General features: G+C 45.1%; 1 protein-coding gene and 2 long non-coding RNA genes across 11 annotated transcripts in view; 2 read left to right on the top strand and 1 right to left on the bottom strand.

Moving 5' to 3' along the window:
* Positions 1-4,488, bottom strand: part of LOC111261864 (uncharacterized) — a 47,345-nt gene extending 42,857 nt beyond the window's left edge. For 6 of the 7 annotated variants that reach the window (XR_015311698.1, XR_015311697.1, XR_002681254.2 and 3 more), the window contains exon 1: positions 4,195-4,488. This is a non-coding gene — a long non-coding RNA (uncharacterized LOC111261864). Of the gene's footprint in view, positions 1-2,646; positions 2,681-4,194 lie in introns of all 7 variants that reach the window. The other variant, XR_002681255.2, reaches the window with a different exon arrangement.
* Positions 4,489-4,605: 117 nt separating this feature from the next.
* Positions 4,606-12,567, top strand: LOC111261867 (uncharacterized). 2 transcript variants are annotated; one of them, XR_002681256.2, is made up of 3 exons: positions 4,606-4,793; positions 5,040-5,382; positions 12,325-12,567. It is a non-coding gene; the product is annotated as an uncharacterized LOC111261867 (long non-coding RNA). The 2 variants fall into 2 exon arrangements; XR_015311702.1 differs by having other exon boundaries at positions 5,040-10,323.
* Positions 12,568-14,741: 2,174 nt separating this feature from the next.
* The window catches only part of LOC111261861 (band 7 protein AGAP004871), a 329,925-nt gene continuing 323,714 nt past the window's right edge, over positions 14,742-20,952 (top strand). For both annotated transcript variants that reach the window (XM_086968873.1, XM_086968872.1), the window contains exon 1: positions 14,742-20,529. In XM_086968873.1, the coding sequence (XP_086824999.1) occupies positions 20,139-20,529 (391 nt within the window). In that variant the 5' untranslated portion in view covers positions 14,742-20,138. The remainder of the gene's footprint in view (positions 20,530-20,952) is intronic.

Raw genomic sequence — 20,952 nt, 5'->3', positions numbered from 1 at the left:
ACGCGCTTTCTACTTCTCTTTGCAACCGCTACTTCACTCGTGGGCTATTGTCAACCACTTCGGCAATTGCTCGGTAAGCAGCTGCTCTCTTCTGCTGTCTACCCACCGACGTCGATTCTGTCCAGTCGCTCGTCTTTTCTAGTCGAGGCAGTCAGCCTGAGAAGGCCGTTGGCTCATAGCATACTACGGCCAATGCCCCAGGCCATGTCCAACATGTACGTGTCGTGTTGTTCATGTCGTATGCTGTGGTTTGGTGTTCTTTTGTGTTGCTTGTCGTGCCACAGCATTAACGTCGCTGCGAAAACGTTGGTTTCACGGGCAAGGGCTGTAGTATCAACCGTCAGCATTGTTGTACAAATACTAGTGACGGTACTAGTAGTAACATGGTTCTATAGCAATGTGGACTGCCCCTCCGTGGTGGGTCACTCAGTATTGGTCATGCAAGGAACCGCCGGAAAGGTCAACGGAATAAGCGGCTAGGACAGCAGAACGAGATAGCAGGCACTCCCTGCCATTGAGAGAGTGAGTGAAAGCGACAGCGGTACAATTGACAAGCAGGCAAGCCAAGCGTTCGACTCACTGATCTAGCAACTGCTCCAGTTGCATGATCCAAACGAGGTAGGTTCAACTTCCCTTTTAGCCAAATTGTCGTTTACCGAATTGCCGTTTGTCGTCATCGTAAGCGGCAAAGCTAAGAGAGACGGCAGCCGAGCTATCTAGCTAGGTGTCACGTGGCGGTATATTGCGTGACCGGTGAGTGAGTACTGCTGTTGTAACAGCAGAAAGAAAGTGGAACTCGCAATCACGGCATCCAAATCTCCACCACCATTAATACCAATACGCCTACTCACTTCAGCCTATTGCAATTTCTACAACTGAAGGAAGCCGATCCCAGCCAGACATTGTTAGAGGACTCCCCTTCAACCTTATTTTGCTATCTGGGCAACAACTCAGCGGCGACACTCATTTCAGTTTTGCCACTTTGATTAATCCACTGCTCGCCGTTGTCGTCCCAGCAGCACATGTGGTCATTGTGGATTCGTTCGATTCGCTAATGGTGCCAATGGCCAATGTCGAGTCGCCGAGCTAGTACGTTGTTCTCGATGCCAGTATACATATTTTTCTTAGAGGGCAATACCTGCATATGACCACGTCTTGACTGATTCTATTTTAGCTACTACGAATGGTCCATGATCATTCCATGAATAGCTGGGTACGCCTATCTCACCAGGCGGCTGCACAGGGTCCCCCAGTAGATTGTCATGGGTTCATGACACTGCCTCTTACCTTGTTTCCAAGCCCTATTGGACGACGATCATTGGCGATCAGAAAGAGTTTCTCGTAAACTGCCCATACGTATACGGCCAGTGTGGTCTCGACGAAAATAGATCCAATTTTGTGTTTTCAGTCCCTGCTCGCCGCTGCATTTTTTTCACGCCGCACTTCAGCGTAACGAGGTATTCGACGAGCAGGATTTTCAACGGCAAACATTTTTCCCGAACCATCACGAGAGATGAAAAAATAAAGTCGAGAAACCACTATAGCCTTCCCAGGCAGCAGGCACTAAGCATGTCAGCCTTCGCCGCCTGTTTCCCTAACCACGTCTCTCTCCTTTATTCTTTTCTAAGCCGGTCGCTTTTGACACGATTTGTGTAGACCGCCCAAGCTTAACCGAGAGTTGCCACTGAGAGCAGGGAATAACATCGCTGATGAATGGAATGCCTCTCATTGCTGAGCCTGGCATAGTCGGGGAGGCTGACGGTAATCCACGCAACGCAGCACCGAAAGGGACGGTGTTGTCCCGAAAAGGCTCAATTACCGGGGTCGTTCGGCCACTAACCGATAGAAGTACCAGCAGCGCAGAAGCTTTGAAAGGCCGTCAGCGATAGTTGGAGGGAGAAATCGAGGGGGCGATTGCCTCTCGGCCCTGATTGGATGCGCCCTGTATATGTGTTCGTTGATGCAGCGGCGCTGACTGTTGGGCTGTATGGCGATGCAGTCTCCTTCAACTATGAGGTAAACCAGAATATGTTTGCATGTATCCCGTCTAGAAAGTCTCTTCTATAGACAGAAAGACCAGGACATACATTCACACAGCCTCAGACATACAGGTACCCACACTTTATCCTAACCTACTCTTCATACTTACGTTGCTTAGACTTCAGCAGTGAGCAAACAGCAGTTAGCTAGCCTACCACGGTTTACCAGAGTCAAAGTGAGGAGACGACCACCGACACCGATGATTTTCGGACCAGTTAGCGATAGTCAACACTATTTGAAAGCCGTGCTACCCGAGCACATCCGCCCGACATAAGCACGATCCGTAATCCCCCCTTTCCAAACGACCCCAGCCAAGACTCACTAGAAATGAGTTTCACTACAGTGTTGACTGTGGCCACCGTGCTCATATGAATAATGCATAAACTTATTTTATAGAACGAATATTTCCGCAAATCTACAATAGTAAGCGAAGCCATCGTAGGCGAGTGGGTAGCATCGTGTGCATGTGCGTGCGAAAAGCGTCTGTGTCAATGATAATACCGTCTGTGGGGATGGTGTACTGATGATTGAAGGAGCGGATTGTCGACGAAGTTAGGCCCTAAGCTTCGCCTAAGAATGGAAAGGAAAACGGTGATATACAGTTACCCCTTCTGCTGGCGCACCTCTCTGCACTTAAACCCTGGAAAGAATAACAGTAGTCTTATGACCGGGTGGAAGAAAGAAATAATTCGAGACTGACCGAAATGTGTCTCGCATTTCCACACGTCAAAACAACAGCGTGTGTGTGATGAGAAAGAGGAGCCGTCTCATCAATTGAGTGGCGAATTATGCCAGAGAGACTTGGCAATAAAATATTGGCAGCGTTTTTAGTATTATCCTATGATATTTTAAATAGAATTGAACGCCACGTAAATGATGAGTGTTTAAGTCGTTTTGACAAATGGGACACGAATTCACAAGTATAACAGCATAGGCTCGTAAATAATCTGCCATACAATTCCAATATCGTGCAAAATATTCGTTTCTTTCTTTATAATAATTTAATCTATAGGGGTTGACATGACAGACGCCACAAGGAAGTCTGACATCAAGCAAGTATATTCAATCCTAGTAGTTTCTGATCTTGTGCAAGAAGTGCCGTTGCCGCATGGTCGGTAACACGGAATTCTGCACAACAGAAGTGCTTCCTTTTGATAATTTCTGATGTATACCGTGCACTTGCATAATCTTTTCGCGCTAATTGAACGTCTTCTTCGCTATCAAGTAAGAGAAAATCAAAATGGGAGACGCGTGCAGTGCATATAATAGCGAAGCCTGATCATATAAGATCGTTTCTGCTTCAACGAAGAGGCGACTTCGAGTCCTATAGGCGACTTCGAGTATATCCTGGGCAGCCACCGGCAATCGCTATTGGTAAATCTGAACGTTGGTCTAGAACTGATCTCCATTGTTACTATTGGGGTTGAGCCACTTAATGCAGGTAGGCGTTATGAGTTCGCCGTCTATTCAGGTTGATAAGGGTCACAAGCTAAAGCACACGCTGTAACCGGCTTTCCGGGTGCTAACAAAGACCTCTTTGCTGCGGTACACGGAGTTAACTACTGCTTGAACTATGAGAGGTTGTTGAATTTACAATTCAAACGTGTCCTTATGTGTGTACGTATTTGAGTGAAATACACAAGAACAAGCACACAGCTAATCACGACTGATTTTAAAAAGTGCTTAACGGTGTCTGCAGAATCCACAGTCGGGTTTGACAACATGCACAGTCCGCGCAGATAACGAACCCGAAGCGGACTGTACAAATATAGAGGCTAAAGAGAACGAAACTAGGAAATACATCTTACATTTCATTGAACACTTCTAACTTTGCTTCAGGTTTTCCCTTCCGCTGTGTTCTGTTCGTTGCGTTCACTTGCGGAGACACGTAGATGCACTTATATATATATATATATGTATAAGATATATACATATATGTAGAAACTATTATTGTTGAAGCAGCAATAGGCAGCCTCACATCATTCTCCAACAGAAGGCACCTTGTCAGTGTAATGCATAATGTTTTTTCTGATACTCGCATCTTTCACAGTTATTTCTAACAGCTCGCATTTATTTAGTAACATGTCCTTTTAAGGCTCGAGTTAATAGCAGATATCTATTAAAGATGTTTTTCAAAATGCTACGAATACGTACCGTCGAAAACGCCAGGTGTCTTCATGTATGGCTATTCACTGACCCAGACTGTCTACTGGTCACAGCCGCTAACACTGACATTAACACCAGTTGCTAAGAGTAGGTAGTAATAATATTGTCACAAAGGTCTCCATATATTCTGTTGGACGTTTCTATACATTTACATTGTGCATAACAGCTAGATGTGTGTGTATGTCTGTCTATGAAAAGTTCTTTCTACTTTGTTTAACATCGAAAGACAATTGTTTAACACCGCTTGCCCCCTGGCAGGGCTGTTGGGCCGGTCGTTGTGTAACTGCCGTCCAGCGTAGAGATTGCATTCTCTTTCTCCCTTTCACGCTGGCAGCTGGGAAATAGTCTCCGCTTGTTGACGGATGCAACCAATGGTCGTCTGTTTAGAAGACTGCCAAACAATACTGGACAATGGCGTAGCCAAGAGGACAGCGATAGATCTTGTCCCACCGCCGGCGGTATCCTGCACTCGTGTTTGGCAAACGACCACTTCTTTTTCGGTCGTTTTTTTTTCTGGCGTTTTTGAGCTATGCATGCGCATAAAATGTTTTCTGCTACCGGACAGTTGCTGTTTGTAAACTGAACAAGTAAGTGCCAAAAGTTTTTAGTTTATTAAAGCTCAACTGGGTCGGGTCCCAGTGATCCCAGCGTTTGGCACAGACATCGAATAATGAGCTAGTATTTATGAGCTGGATCATTCATGGCTTTTTGCACAAAATAGACCGAAACCCGTCTGAAAAGAAATGAAGGAAATGCCGCCTAATGTCGACCTCTTTATGTATGTACGATACGAGAATTGCGTCACATATCTAGCCTGCAATGTCTTTCCACAGGGAAAGGAAGAACTGGACAAACCACAACCAACGATGCCTCCATGTCTAGACATATGGCTGCCTATGGTGGTTACATGATACTGGAAACAAGCCGGCCAATTAATATCAACATCACTTACACCAGAATTCGCTTTGAAGCAAATCTGTGAGGCTATTAAAAATGATCGAAGTGCTTGTGAGTCTGCCTCTACAAAAGCCTCTGTAAAAGACGTTTTCAAAATCGGCACGGATGTTAAACTGCCCATTTCTTCTACAGTAGCTCCTCAGCGCAACTTATCAGTATATTTCGCTGAGAAGGAGTTGAAAAACGTATTCACTTTCTAAGGATACTAAATTTACAAAGGTGCTCGCATAATCAGTATACAGATGTAATACGTAGTAACGGATTACGAACTCCCTAAATAAGTCCCGTAAGACCTGCCCCCGGCCAGAGCTTCTAGTGGGCACAAGTCTATAACACTATATTTCGCACGGCAAAAATAGTCGAAGCTGTTAAAGATAAACACGAATTCTCTTCAATCAGAATATTTTTTTACTATTACCTAGTGACCGAATTATTATTTTTTTAATAAGCTAATAGTGTAGTTAACGTTTCGACTGCGAGTGTACATCCACAAGGCAACGAGCAAGTTTTGTTAGGAACCTTCGAGACGAAAAAATGCCACATGAGACAGGATAATGTGGGCAAACGGGCGAGTAATAATAAAACCATTTATCTTTTCGTTTCATTTTCGATATGGCATCTAACGTTCTGTAGGGATGCTCTCTAGCGATATCCTATCGCTACGAAGAGGGTGTCGCTGACACTCGTTAAGTTTCTCTGTTGGCTGGCTGGATCGCTTACTGTTGGGGATTTAAGTAGGGTTCATAGGGAATTAATCGGCCCAGCGTATAATGGCTGTGACTCTAGCTTTTGAAAAATTATTTTTGTTTTAAAATTAAGAAATATATAGATAGAATATAGTTCGCTCGCTCTGATGAACGCCACCAGGTTATACTAGGGTCAAGCAGTACGGGAGACGAAAAGCAAATGACGAATTTCAGACAACGCTACCAATTTTGAAGTAACCAAGTGGGCAAAAAAAAGAAAACATTATGGTGCTTTATTGTGTAATCTGGTGTTGGCGCAATAATGATCCCTTTGTTTCACTTGACAATCATTGCACTGGTGCCGCTCATTTTCCTCGTGGATGAATACTGGTGCCGAGGAATGACTGACAATTGAGGTGCAACAGGAAGCTAGGGATCTTAAAGATCGTTGTTGAACCTAGCGATGAACAAAAACGACTTTATAAAGAAAACAGAGAAAGATAACAACAAAATTACTTGCGTTTATAGTAGCTGATTCGATTTTAAGAGGCGTCAAATGTTCGCATAGATTTTAGTAAGCGGATTGGGTAGTCCATCATAAAGAGACTCACTTATATAGCCCTAATTTATATAGTTACTATAGTTTTAACCCTGCTTCAAACTGCTATACATAGCAAATTGTCTTCATAAAGAAAGTTGGCTTAAGTCACTTCCTCTGAGTCATGTTGGCACAACTGGGCATGATATAATTGGGATTCTTCGAAGTCCCAGTTTCGAAGTTAAAATTTGACTGGATCGTCCCTATTACTTTTAGGGAGAAGTATTTATTAGAGGAAGATAAAAACGTTATATATAAACGCTCTCTGACACAAAAGCCCTTTTCGACTGCTCGCATTGGGGTCAGCCTGAACGTGGAAACGCTTTGCTTAAATCGTATAAGCTATAGCATTATAGCACCCAAGAAGTCATATAATAGAAAATCGCACATTTGCATTTATCTGCTTGACCCAGGACGCGTGAACGGCGGTCCTATTATGTACCCGTTCAAACACCACAGTCTAAGACAGATAAGAACAGGCGTGCGTTAAGTGTTTGACACGAATAACGGCATCTTTCGTAATGTTTATATCGAATGTTTCGTTCCACCAAAGGTAGCTACGGTACGATGTCGAATGCTATCGAATCATTTACGTTGCCGTTGCTTCGCTACCTTCACAAGCTCGCTCGCCAGCCAACATTTAGACTTGGTCCGTCACGGATTCACAGGGAATCTACATATAGGCAGAGGTAGCAAATGCAAAGACACTAAATGCGGCAGACATCGTGCACACAGCATATCGAACGTGATTGACAGATATCATATTAGAGAGGGTAAATAGATGGGTGAGAACAGGGCCTTTGTTACTCAGACAGTTCGCTTTTAGAATTTGAAACGAAACTGGGATAGGATTTAAAATATGACTTCACTGCCAAGCAGCGCCAACTGAGAATCCTGGTGCTATATATAACAACCCTTCGTGTTGTGTTAGGATTGGCCTGTATAGGCGTCATACGCAAAAAGCGTGCAAAATTTTTACTTGCTTTATAGCTTGCATGCATAACAGAGCTCATAGGATTTATTCGTGTCAGCGGCAATTAAATCTAATGCCCCTCGTTCGATGTATATGTGTACCTAACTCCCCAGGATTCGGTGACATGGAATAACCGTAACAAGATCTTGACTTGCCACTTAGAATTATGACACGGCTTTCATAGGCTGACATCCAGGAAAGTCGAGGATTAATCTAGCAACCCTATAAAGACATTACTTTTATTACTATCATTAGTACTCGTATTTTTGCTTTCTTACCATCACATATAGCAATTAATGTAGAGAAATCAAGGTCATAACAACTCGTAACTCGTACTCTACTCTCGACTCTTGTTGTGGCGTCCTGCTCGTTGTATTGTGCTTCGTAAGTGCTACTTCTTGCAGGACGCAGTTAAGGATGATTATGAATGCGCTCTCTAATCATTGCATTTCGTAGGATAGCAAGGTCCTGCATTAGGCGGACGTCAATACCGTACCGTACATGTGCGAAGGCTGGGTGGGTAAGCACCGGCGGACTAAAAGTATAATATTTAGGATGAACTATGTCTGCCCTATTAATGTAATTAAACAAGTGTGACTCGTCGTCAAACCAGTAGGCTGGCCTTTTTTTTGAAAGTTTTTTTATATTATCCATACCTTAACTAATCACGCGGAGAGAGTCCCACTGGCAGTCGTGAGGTGCTAACGATATTTACCGCTCATATTTTACTCAGGAGTAGAAACTTCATAGATATTCATGTTATCGTAGCAGAATTACAAAAATGATGATAAAAATACAGTTTCCTAAATAAATCGCGTTTCCTATAAAATCACGATTATAGTTATGCGTGTATATCCATGTATAGAAAATATTAGACGTCCTTATTTCTCCCTTATCCTTATTAGTCTTTCTTCCTAGCCGGCTCAGCCTATTAGATAATAGGTGAACATTTTAGGCACTTGAGTGAAGCAATGTAATACTGTTCATTGGTTTAACCACCTTTGCTTGGGCATAACCCTTAAACTTGTCCAAGAAGTACTGCAAAAGGTTTTTTCCTTCTCTACAGAATATATTATACATGTAAAAACAGTTTTGTTTTACCACCAATAGATGGTAAACGTGGTGATTATTGCCTGCTAAGTAACTTACCAAGTAATTAGATGTCTCAGTTCGTACAGACATGCATAAACAGAACTAACTTTTTTGTCATATATCGCCTGCTCGGCCTTTTTATTTAGTTACCTTTGCTAATGATAGACAGAACCTCTTTAAATGCCAGTCAACAACACCAAATCCTAATATCCGAAAGGATGCATTGATGGGCTAACTTTACGGGCTACGTCATATGCTATATACGAATCTTGTTGAGTTCGTAAAACTAAATTAGAAGGATTGCTAGATGTTTTAAAGATTGTACCTGTATGCTTTCCTCAACCGCTTGAGCTGTATTGACCCTGTCCGTTGAACCAATCCGCTTATTCGTAATACCATTAAAATCCCGGTAGACGTTTATGGGTGTTTAATAGCAATGTTGCGACACTTCGTCTACTTTAGCTATTTCTTAGTTCATATCGCAGTATAACTTATGCCTGATACATCTTCGAACTGTGCCTATTAACATAACGGCGAAATTTCCACGACCGGAACATGGACTACGGTGGCGCGAAAAAGGGAACATTACCATGCAAATCCGGCCATGCGATTTTCCAGAAAAGGAAGCATCGCGTCGGCCAGCGCGTGCGCATCCTCTGTCTATATCACATTCATAGTTTGGATCTAGTCGTTTCCAGCTGATGCTAGCAGCATCATTAGCAGGTTTTATATAATATAAGTGATTTGAAGAAGATGCATGTGTCCCACAGCGGCTCCAGAGTGGCATTTGCAGAACGAAAATCAGGAAGAAAGAACGAGGTGCAGTTGACTCGGAAAATGGCAGCAAACGCGCACGCCAGCTCGGATCTTCCTGTATAGAGTGTGCCTTCCACCGGGTAGATATCCCCGGCTTGTTATACCGCTCGTATTAGCAAGTTGCGCCCCAAGCCGATCATAAAAATGGAGAGGGATTTGCATAATCCCTAACCTGAAATATTGGCTAAGCGAAAATTCTCCGACGGTAATGGATGAAAAAGTGTAGAAAGATAAAGTCAATTGCACAGCACTCTTTTTTTTTTTGGTGTTATTAAATATATCACACATTTAATAAGTATCGCGGTTGGTGTCATGGTGAAAAACTGATAACATATGCAAACTGTTTATACCAATTATAAAAAAAAAAATTTGTAAATTTTACTTCAGTATAGCGTTTGTATCTGTAATAATATTTCTAGGGAAAAGACAAACATTAATTTTTTTTATAAGAAGCCAAATACTTGCTAGCACAATGATCAATCCATGTATTTATACTAATAGTACTATATAATTTAGATAATTTTCTGCTAATCACCTAACCGAAGCCCAAACTCTAATGCGACAATGTTATTAATCGGTTGCATTTTCGCTGCAAACGACCGTTTTTCCTTTCGCAACAATCAAGTACTCTTATCGATTTCAAGTGTTAGGTAGACAGACTCGATTCCATTGTGAATGACCGTTTTCTCACTAGGGATCACTACGAATGCTAACCGTTCTATTTACCCGGGCATAGCGACTAAACGTTTGCCTCGCCTATTCTACTTGTGAGTGAGACGCGATCGGATATATCCAAAATAGTCCAGCCTCTAGTAACTCTTCTCAGTTTATAACGCGCACGCTGACCAGCTTAACCATTACGGACGACTAATACCACTGCCTCAGCCAACGAAATTGATCCGATTTGTGGTGTATCTCATAAAGCCACTGAAGTATTTTTCGTATAGCCTTCCTCACATCACCCGATTCGTCTGACAGCGTATCACTGGCCAGAGGTAAGCTGACCACCAAACGTAAATTAGCCAAAGGATTTCTGTTAGCACGTGTTCTCTTCAGTCACCGTCGCTAGATAAGCAGGCCTCGAAAATATACAGTACATGTATATAAGGCTTTACTGTGTCTGCTTGACCAATGTGGTGTCCACCTATAGGTGAATAATTTAAACCTGTAGATAAATAGGAACTATAACCCTATATGTCAATAATATAAGCTCGCTACGATCATGGGCTTTACGAGGAACGATAGAAATCAATTTTTGTTCGTAAAAAAAGCACTATCGATGCCATTAATGATACTAAACTTCTATGTTTCGAGCTTTACGTTCGGTATCGCCGTAAGGCATTCCATATCATGCTGTGAACCAGCATGAAAGGAGGTGTGTCCATGAGCGGGTACCAACCCAGACCCGAAAATTAGGTTGCTCACTAAGCTATCACGGGGACAATGGTGTTTAACCTAATGAGCACTTGTAACTCCAATTGACTAGAGGAGCGTTTTAATCAAACAGAGGTTTTACATAAACGTGTATGTCCTGAGCGATTACTCGACACATCGTATTACGCTGTAAATCGCACAAAGCTCTGTTAGCATTGACTATACTTTGTTGAATTAGGGTAACACCTGTTGTCGAGTGCAAGTACTTACCTCACTTGATGGTAAATACGGTCAGCTCTATTCCTGAAAGCAACAATTTCATCAAGATAAATTTCCAGCGACGTTCCGATATTGCCATAATCGGACCGCTGTAGGAGACAGGTGCTATATTTGTGCTGACCTATTCAGCAAACAGTTGCGTGGGGGTTCTTCGTCTGTCGCCGCTAGCGAGATACTTGGAAAGGAGGAAGATTGTTTTGTGGCCGTGCGTAACAAATGCCTCTCGTAACACATATGCGACGTTCTGACAACGTATGATCATGCGCTCATCCGGTGTCTGTTACGTGTTCTCGAGAGCAGAACTGGCCACGTACTCACATATGTGATTTTCATTCATAACAATTGCTCGTTAGTGATAACGGAAGAACTATGTACTATAGTATCGCCGTTGGCCAATTATTGCTTAGCTACGATTGCATCTTGGCCCGTTTCTGCCTCGGCCGTCTCAAATGGGAAAAAGCTCAGAAGGAAGTGCGTATTTCGTCGTAGTTTCGTCTGCTGATGCTTTTGTCGCCGCTGCTGCTGGTATTACTGAGTTATGAATCTACGAGTAAAGTGATTGTTCAGCTAACGCTCGCTCGTGAAGAGGCAAACGATAAGAACCCGATAAATAAGTGGCCTTAAATGTATCGCAGCTGATATGTACGTTACTGTCGAGCAATGAGCAATAGTTTTCTAGAACACAGCATACGAGAAGGAGTCGTTGGATTTCCTGTACTGACTCTACGTATTAGTTCGTACTTCGCGCTAAACGTTTATATGTATATATAGTACTAATTAAGCTTGGCAAATGTTGTGACAAACAAGTACCGAATGTCCTGCTGTGACATAAGCGAGGTCGTAGATCTGACCAAGTTTGATGGTTCCCGAAGCGCTAAGTGAGGGTTTTTTGCTATGCGCGTATTTTGACACTCGATGCCCTATGTACAGCGGCTAAACACTTTCAAGAATAGAGGATAGATGTGGACATGCAACTGCATAAGCTTCCCTGCACTTTATGGCGAGTGTTATATTGTATAGTTAGGCTCCGCGAAACGCGCTTTCTTGCCCTCTCGCTATGTATATATGTATACATATGGTGTTGAGGATGGGTTAGGATGTCGAGAAGGAGATCGTATAGTTTCCCAAGTGAAGTAGTTGGCGTCGACTTGAAGGGAATCATCAAACAGAATAAATCCTTGCAGTACTGGTTCATAGAGAGGCGTTGTGTTTGGCTCTATTGCCTGCACATCCTTCAGCGCGAAAATTCTTAGCGATGGGAGGTACCCTACGGCAGAGTTTGACTACAGCTAGATAATCAGGCATCCTTCTGTCTGCCTCCTAACGATACTTTCTTTCGGCAGGCAGAGCTGACGGTGGTGCGTACTGAAATGCCGGCCCGGAACGAAACTGATTCAACCTGCACGGCATCCTGTACTGCGGACAACCTTTGAATATTATGTATACAATTTTGTCGTAGCAATCTTCGACTTGGTGTTAATATTCTTGTTTTGTGTTTCGCTTCTTGCTGTTATCCTGACAATCAGTTCTAATGCTCCATCATGATTAACATAATAAATTGACAAGGACGATTCTATGAAAAAGATTCTTAACGCTTAAATAGATTTTTGTTATTTAGTTTAGAACGACTAAATTATTTATAACGCACACATACGGGCGTGCTTAGGTATTGGGTTTAGTTTGTGGATTAGCAATCAGGTATAGTTTAGAAGATTTTACGCTCTTATATCAAAAACTGAATATACATACACATAAATACTCAACCAGCAATCTGACAGGCAATCTGGACCTCGCTGGCTCTAACTGTATAATGTTTATGGAAGCCGCTAGAACTAAACCTTAATGGACCTAATCGACAAGAATCCTATGCGCGCTTTCGAAAAAGAAGTATGATACGTTTTCAACTATATATATATATAAGATCGATAGCAATTTTCATACGTTGGCTATGCCACCGTTCGTGAGGGCTCTAATGAGACACGTAAGGTAATTAGCATCTTTCTATTGATTCAGCCATCAGAAGGTGCCTCCATGAACATTGGTCGGTCGAGTTGCGAATCTGAACGTACTATTTCGTCCGTGTGCATTTTACCGCGCTGTTTCTTAATTTTTAATGAACAAAGTCGACCGAGCAAAGAAAGTTCGTCGGAAAATTGAGCCGTAACCCAGGAGGGATCTGATCGGTTTTTTTTTTTTTCGTTTTTAGTTGCATCGCTCACACATTAACTTGGGATTTAGCTAAGTGCTGCCAGTCTTAGTCCGCACAGGATACTGTAGTAGAGATCTGCAGTTGATACGTAAAAGGTAACGCGTTCGAAGAGGACAAACTGTCGATCAACCAGTCTGACATGAGGAAAAGTATCAAGGCAACCCTTTAGCTAACGTACCCTGCAATAGAGCATATTTTACCTGGCATAATTTTATAAAGGTGTTATACTAATTTTATTTACTATGCAAAATGATGGCTATTTATGGTGTAAATAGACTGGATACTTTCCTGGTAACCCGAATTTGAAGGCGTGTGATGCCCGCGACTTGACGTGAAGCTCTTATGTTGTCGTTTGCGAGCGCCCCTCTCGGATGGGGCGAGAACTACACATAGACGAAATTCGTACCATCATGCGGCGGGTTTGTTATCTGTGGGACGCTGCTAGGGGCGGCATCAGCAGTTTCGGTGCGCTTTGTTGCCGGAAAGAAGGACCTTAAGAGAAGCCGGTCCTGTTAGAGGTCCTTTCTGAATCAAATTGCAGGATGAGTTATAAGCTCAGTTTGAATCTGACTGGGATGCGCTGCGGCAGATCGTAGCATGATGGCAATAGAAAAGAGTTCCACGAGTTTTATGGACTCAGGTGGACCCACAGCAGCTGCCGAAACTGCCGCGTTGCTGGCTGATGTTCGGCGTCCAATGTTGCTCCTGCCGCCGCGACTGCTGCTACTTCCGCTGCTGCGGAACCGGAAGAGAAGGTATCGGAGGAGGTGAGGCCTCCGGAGCAGCAGAAAGGAGGCTTTGAGCAGGGAAAACAGCGCGCCCTTGGCAGTACAAACTGAATCGGTAGCCAGCCACCGGGTGCTGGCATCCTGCACTTTTAGAGCAACGTCCTTTCAGCTGGCGCCGTTGCTAACATTACTGACGCTGCTCCTGTTGCTACAGTCAGGAGAAATAACAAAGTAGATCCTTGAGGCCCCAAGACTTCATTCCCTTTCCAGCATCGGTAACGATGGTAGTGACGGCTGTAAGAAGAGTTCGGTTCATAATGTGTGCTTCATGTGGCAATCGCCTGCTGCTGCTTCTAAGTGGTACGAGTGTACACGGTCAAGTATGATTGTGTATGATTGTGTTGGGAATAAGGGACGAGGGCAAAAATATGATACTACCATCTTACAACTACTAAGAGCAGCGGCACACAACAGGGGCAAACTGCTTCAGTTTTTTTAGCCCTTTTCCGTCGGTTGTTTCCTGGACTGCTGCTGCTCCGTTCATATAACGGTGCTGCTCGAGGGGCCACGCGCTATGGAGCGCGACTGCCTACAGATTACGTACAGCACGGAGCACGAACAGCGGTATTCCGCTGGGCAAGGCAGGGTAACAGCCAGGCCCCGAACAAACGGACGAAAAAGCACAAGAACGAAGATCGCTGGAAGAGAGGTCTGTCTGTTCCCTCAAGTACTTTTCATCCTCTCCATTCCGCCTCTCTCCCGAGATCGGAAAGGCGCATCCCCACATGCTGCTACTGCCACTATTACCAGACACTTCAGACATCCGGCCACTCTTACACAGCAGCAGCAACCCGTTACACATACATACACCCGCAGGCACACATACGAACGCACATGCGGGCACTCTCTCACAGACTCATATAAGCACAGACCTACACAGCATTGCTAGCAGCAGAACATCGACGGGCCAAAGGCGCCAAGATCCAAAGGCACGACGCAAACCAGCTAACGGCTCGACAATCGTCTGCTGCTGCTGCTTTTGTGAGTAGTCGAAGCTGTGGCGCTGCAAGGCGTTTGTAGAGACCTTCTTTTTCGCACAGGCATCACTACTGGCGAGAGCAACACAGAGAGCGAGTCGTCGGTCGTTGCGCGTTGTCGATTCGTCAGCGGTACACAGACACGCACTCAGCAGGACGCACTTACCGCAGCAAGTTCGGTGGACACGGCGCGCATGCGCGCCATTGCTTTGCCAGCGCTACCGCGTGCTTTCCTCCTCCGCCTGAAGTCTCCTCTCCCTCTTTGGCGCTCCGGGTGCTCGCACGACGCCGACTCGGTTCCCTCTGCCTCAGCACGATGGTTACGACCGGCTGGTTGCTTCGTTGCAGACAGGCGATACTGTAGGACGGTGGTGCAGTAGGCCATAGGGTGTGAGCTAGGCAGCCGGGCCAGCAAGGCTGCTCAACGTTCGCGGCTGTCTCCTCCAAGAGATAGCGGACGATCGGGACAGTGGTAGCAGCAGCGGCAGCCGCAGTGGTCTCAGCAGCAGCAGCAGCAGCAGCTGCAGCAGTAGGAGAGCAGGGAGACCGCGCAGTCAGACTAGACAGCACGACGAGAGGAAGACGGTACACGGGACGACGACGACGACCAGCAGTCAGTCAGTCAGTCAGTCAGTCGGTCGGTCGGTCGGTGCGGTGATCGCAGTCGGTTACTCTACTGTCTCGGTAAGCGACGAGAGAATACAGCCAGAGCACGAGTGGCCGGAGACAGAGGCAAAGGTGCTGGAGCGCTGAGGCGCTGGAGTGGTGGTGTGGACTGTGGAGAAGAGCTAATCCGCGATCCGGCGACGAACCGGCTTGCTTGTCTGCCTACCTGCCGATCTGAAGCGCATCGCTGAGCCAGCGAAATGGGTCGGCGGCCTAGTTTTGTCCGTTCGTAATTTGATGTTGTCGTATACATGTGTGTGCAGAGGCGAGCGATCGAACGACGGGCCTGCAGGGACGACGTTAACGAGGAAAACGATACGCCATTCTGGTTAGAACTAGTATGATAGCGGTGCAGAGGTAATGACAGCGCTGGTACGCGTTTTCATATAGTTTAACGTAAGGATCCCTGCCACCGATTCTCAAGATCGTTTGTCTGGTCCACGGTAGCCAACAGAAACATTAGCTGGATTCCGACGATAGCAGCTGTAAAAGTTTTGGCATTGAGGCCCCGGTGCAGGATCAGGAATCGTAGAATCAAACCCTAAAGGAAAACTAGTAAGTGAGACGAAGCAAGTGCTGACGCAGTGATTTTTCCGTCTCTACGGTGCGTGAGAAAGAGAGCAACTTATATGACAGCGAAAAAAAAAGAACAACAAGGATAGATAAAAATCACCTGAGACATGAATATAGGAAAAAAAAAAAAGATATAAGTTAGGAAAACGGGAAGAACTTTGCGCGAATCAACTATGTTGCCCTCGGAATGCTGGCACTGAAACCCGCGCCGCGCGCAAAGCCGCCTGTAGTGTGGCCATTTTTACTACAACTGTTAGTACAATAACTAATCCTGCAATCGACGCTCGAAGGTTCGCAACAAACGGGAAAAACAGACCAAAATCAAAATACGAAAGAGAAAGGCTGGCAGAGGTACGCGCGTATATTGCGTACACACACGTTTCTTCATTCCAAACCTCTGTTCGTGTTGAGTCTTGTCCTTTCTGGTTAGCTCCGAGTACCGGGTGAGGATTATCCAAGCCGGCCAAAAACACCGTTCGTTCGAAATATCGCTTGTCGCACCAGCTGAAAAGAAAGGTTATTATAATTAGTTAATTGTGCAATAAATCTAGAAGAGGGATCCAGCAGTTCTCAGTGCGGGGTTCTCCCTCCCTGCCTCCCTTCCTCTCTCCGCCTAAAAAAGAAAAACACCTGCTACCAAATCCCGTTGTTCGTTGTATTCGTCGCCTTCGAAAACAATTTGCGCCATTGTGTAAGTGTGTCATTATTCATTTCCTCCGGTTGCCTGGAAGTGTGAGTTATCCCAAATGCAGTTGAATCTTAAAAATCACTAATACAGTTGACACTATCTCTGCACAATTATTATTCAGTAACGACAAGGAAGTTCTTCACCGATCGACTAAGCGGTGCGTAGTTTATCACCGGACGTGAGTTGAGGTCAGGTGAGAGTGACAAACGGACTCTGGACGAGTGCAATGGCCTTGGAGCAGTGACTTGTATTTCGATCAGCATCGTTGTGTGCGTGGAGGACATTCGGCGCGTGGAAAAGTAAAAGATAAAAACCAAGAAGGAGCGACGGCATTAAAAACGGTCAGTGATGGGGTCACCAGGAAGTTCGGCTTGCAAAGTCGGCGCGATCAACAACAACTACAGAAACAGCAAGACGACAAGAGTCTGACCGCCGACAGACAGCATTGTGGAACAACAAACAGCCGCTAACGCGGAGTGGTTCCTGCCATATGAGTGTACGTGTGTTGCCTATAATGGATGCGTGCGTGGGTGTCCTGCCGCGAATGTTGAAATGACGGATTGACGGAGTAGAGACTGACGCATGTTGGAGCGTGACCGGAGGACCGATTCTGTCCTGTCCGTTTGTAAATGTGTGTGTGTGTGTATGTGTGTTCGTGAGCAAGGGGTGCGCGCGTAACTGCGAGAAGTCAACGTTTATGAGTTAAGTGTTATAGGGACGACTCACTTGTATATGTCGACTCTGTAGATTATTGTAAACAAACTCGCGACACAGACAGCACCAAGTCAGTGTTCGTTGTGTAGGGGGGCGAGCAAATAAACGATAGTTGCCAGCTAGGAAAGCGAAGAGTCCCATAAAGGAGACCCTGGGGACCCTCTCCAGCCAGTGGTCGGTCTTCGTTGGCGATGAGGTGCGGGCTCCAAGTACCCTGGTGGTACTTGCCCGCATCTTGCGCCACTTAGAAACCGGCTAGAAGAACATCGATGGCGAACGTCTGAGGGACGTGGCTGGCGAACGGATTGAGCGCGACTTAGTAATCGGTGGACAGCAGACAGGTGGTGCACTTGTTGGCACGGCCTCTTTCTGGCCCAGAATCAGTGGCAGTCATGCGGCTCCGGCTAACGGGTACAGCTTCAACAGGACGCCTGAGAAGCTACTCCTGTTCGTCTTCGGCCCGAGCGCGGCATGCTAGCTTCGGTGAAGGTGGCGACCCCAACGTAAGCGGATGAGCTAGCCGGCCGCCAGGTCACTCGAGCTCGAACGTCAGTCGATTGAGCCCGGGGCATTGATTGTGAGCTTACACAGCAACGGCAGCGCCTCGCGTAGCAGAGCAGCAGCAGCAACACCAGCAACCGCTACGGAAAAAGCAGCAGCAGACGTGTTGTATCGTGTTCGGGCAGAAAAAACGGAACAAGTCGAAGAGCGAAGGGGATTGACATCGTCGTAATGAAACGAGTGGCCACAGTAACAGCGAAGACGATAAAAAAGAAGACTCAAGATAGAGACGCGACAATTAGAATCAAAGAGTGAAACCGAACGGAAAAAGGGAAACAAGGCGGAAAACCATTTAATACGGCATACAGTACGATATACACGGTACGAGACCAGTTACCAGCAGTCCCCTTATCGCTTATGACCGCCTGCCGCCCAGGTTGCCTGCAAGCTCAACCGCGAAAGCCATCTTCAATTTCAACGCATAGAACTATTCCTATAACCAGTCTACTAAATAATTACTATCCAACTAATCCACGATAATACAATAATACCCTACAACTACAAAAGGGGCGAAGCAGCGACCCACACAAAGGCACAGACCGAAGATAAATCATTATTTTCCGCTACGCATTTACCTAAGGCATACGGTCAGTATACACGAAGTTCGTAGCTCACGCTCAAGTCACGCCATACAACACACAGTAAACGTAACGACGACGAAGACAACAATAAAAAGAAGATACAAGCTCAAGTTGCTCCGGTCAAGAGTGTATTTTTAGCAACAAACATATAACCGTCACAACAGCAGATACATCTACAGTAACGCGAACACCCACCTTAGACCTTCATCGACAGTTATACATGAATAGGGCGAAGCGATGACGTCGAAGACATAATAGAAGTATGCTTTTTCAAAATAACACTAAGGAAAACGTAAGCCATCCAACAACAGCGACGATAGCAAATAAAATTTAAGGGGATATATAGAAAGAACAAGCGATACGTCAAGAATAATTGTGACAATAGCAACAGCTACAAGTCAAAAAGGAAAAACGACCTATTTCACCTTTTTGGTAGAATATTCTATATATATATATATATATATATATATATAAATATATATACACTAACTTTTATTCCTCGAGTCAGAAGTGGTCTTCAGAAAAGCGATTCAAAAATCCCGCCTCAGGATCGTCACCCGCCAGCGAGCGTCAACCCAGACAAACAACGTACATTTTCCGCATACGTAATTCTGATACGACAGAGTTTGATAAAAGACGGGCAGACTTCAACAGCAGGACAGCATTGAACAGATTAACAAACAACAAAAAGATAAATTAGCCAAGTCTCATAAAAAAGGAGACGCGTGCATCTGTATGTATGCATGCATGCATGTATGTCTGTTCAGTAGGTGACTGTCTGCTACTTGACTGATTCGAACGCCTAATTAGAAACAAACAACTGACAACAGTCAAGACCCAACGAAGCAGCAGCTGTATATAAAAAGTATACGATAAAATTTATTGGAAAAGACATTTTGATTCTGTTTAAATTGAAAAAGACATAACAATTGACAAAATCCTGTTTTCCCGACAAATCAGTCCTCATCGTTATCAGCACTTGTGTCAAGCTGTTCGCTCATAACTATTGTTATTATATTTACTCACTGCAACTTCAACTTCTTAACGTCAGACCACAGTTAACAGGCAACGATATCAACCGATTGCGACAAGACAGTATTCGTCGGACGATCTATCCGCCAACCAGCAATAACATCGGCAGCGCCAACTGAACATAGAGGTATAAGTATTACAGATATTATTAACGGAACAATAGGCACAGGCACAGCGCCGCCTACCACCTCCAGCGGTAGAATCAGCTGCGTGGACACGTTGAAAACGCTGACGACGAGGAGGACGACGTAGGTTAAAGACAACACCAGTCGTCCTAATTGTCATCCCCTGTTGTTGAAGTTGCACTGGTCGTTCGCTCGCGATTCATCGCGGGCGGGTGATTGGTTCGCGCGGCGGTTAACCAGTTGATGGATATCGGCTATAGCACAGGCTCACGTCAGGCTTACGAACAACAGGCCGCGGTTGCCCACCAGCAACAACAACAGACTGCGGCGCTGCAACAACAACAACAGCAGCAGCAGCAGCAGCAGCAGCAACAAAACAGCGGTCAACAACAACAACAGCAGCAGCAGCAGCACGGTCTCCAGCAACAGCTGGTGCCACCGACTATTTCAGTGACCGTGTCCGGCACAACCGGCACAACGGCGTACACGAACCCTCCGCCGCCGGTAATTCCGGTGAATCCCCCGCCTCCGGTACCCCATCCCCCCATGACCACCCTCATCCAGGAACAGGCCCGTTACTCACACCCACCCGGTCACCGATGGATGCAACAAACCAATGTCCCACCAGGAAAATGTAAGTGCCAATTATGTGAAGGGAACAAAATAGTAGCTGCATTTTGTGCTCGTTTCGTCGCGGGTTTAGTTTGAACTGGAGAACTTAAGTCACTTTGTGAAGTTCTCTATGATTTCACGATAGCTTCTTAATGTTCGTATTTGTGCTAATACATATATGAAATGTTCAGAAATCTAGAGATGACGAGGTTCGTGAAGAAAATTCAATACTATTATTTTAATGTATAATTCAATATTGAATCAGCTTATTGCTAAGCCCTTATAAACAATATAGAAGTATCGGGCAGCCTCACAGATGTGATAGAATTTCTGTGCGCGGTGGGGTGAGGATAAAAAATCAGTTTTGCGAGTCACCTCCAACGCTTTCCATCCGATAGGTATATACGTGGCTTTAGTTACATGTAACTCTAATGATCTGTTAGAC

The sequence above is a fragment of the Varroa jacobsoni genome, unplaced genomic scaffold, assembly GCF_002532875.2.
Source record: "Varroa jacobsoni isolate VJ856 unplaced genomic scaffold, vjacob_1.0 scaffold_602, whole genome shotgun sequence".
Lineage (NCBI taxonomy): Eukaryota > Metazoa > Arthropoda > Arachnida > Mesostigmata > Varroidae > Varroa > Varroa jacobsoni.
This window is presented reverse-complemented; position numbering and strand designations above follow the sequence as displayed.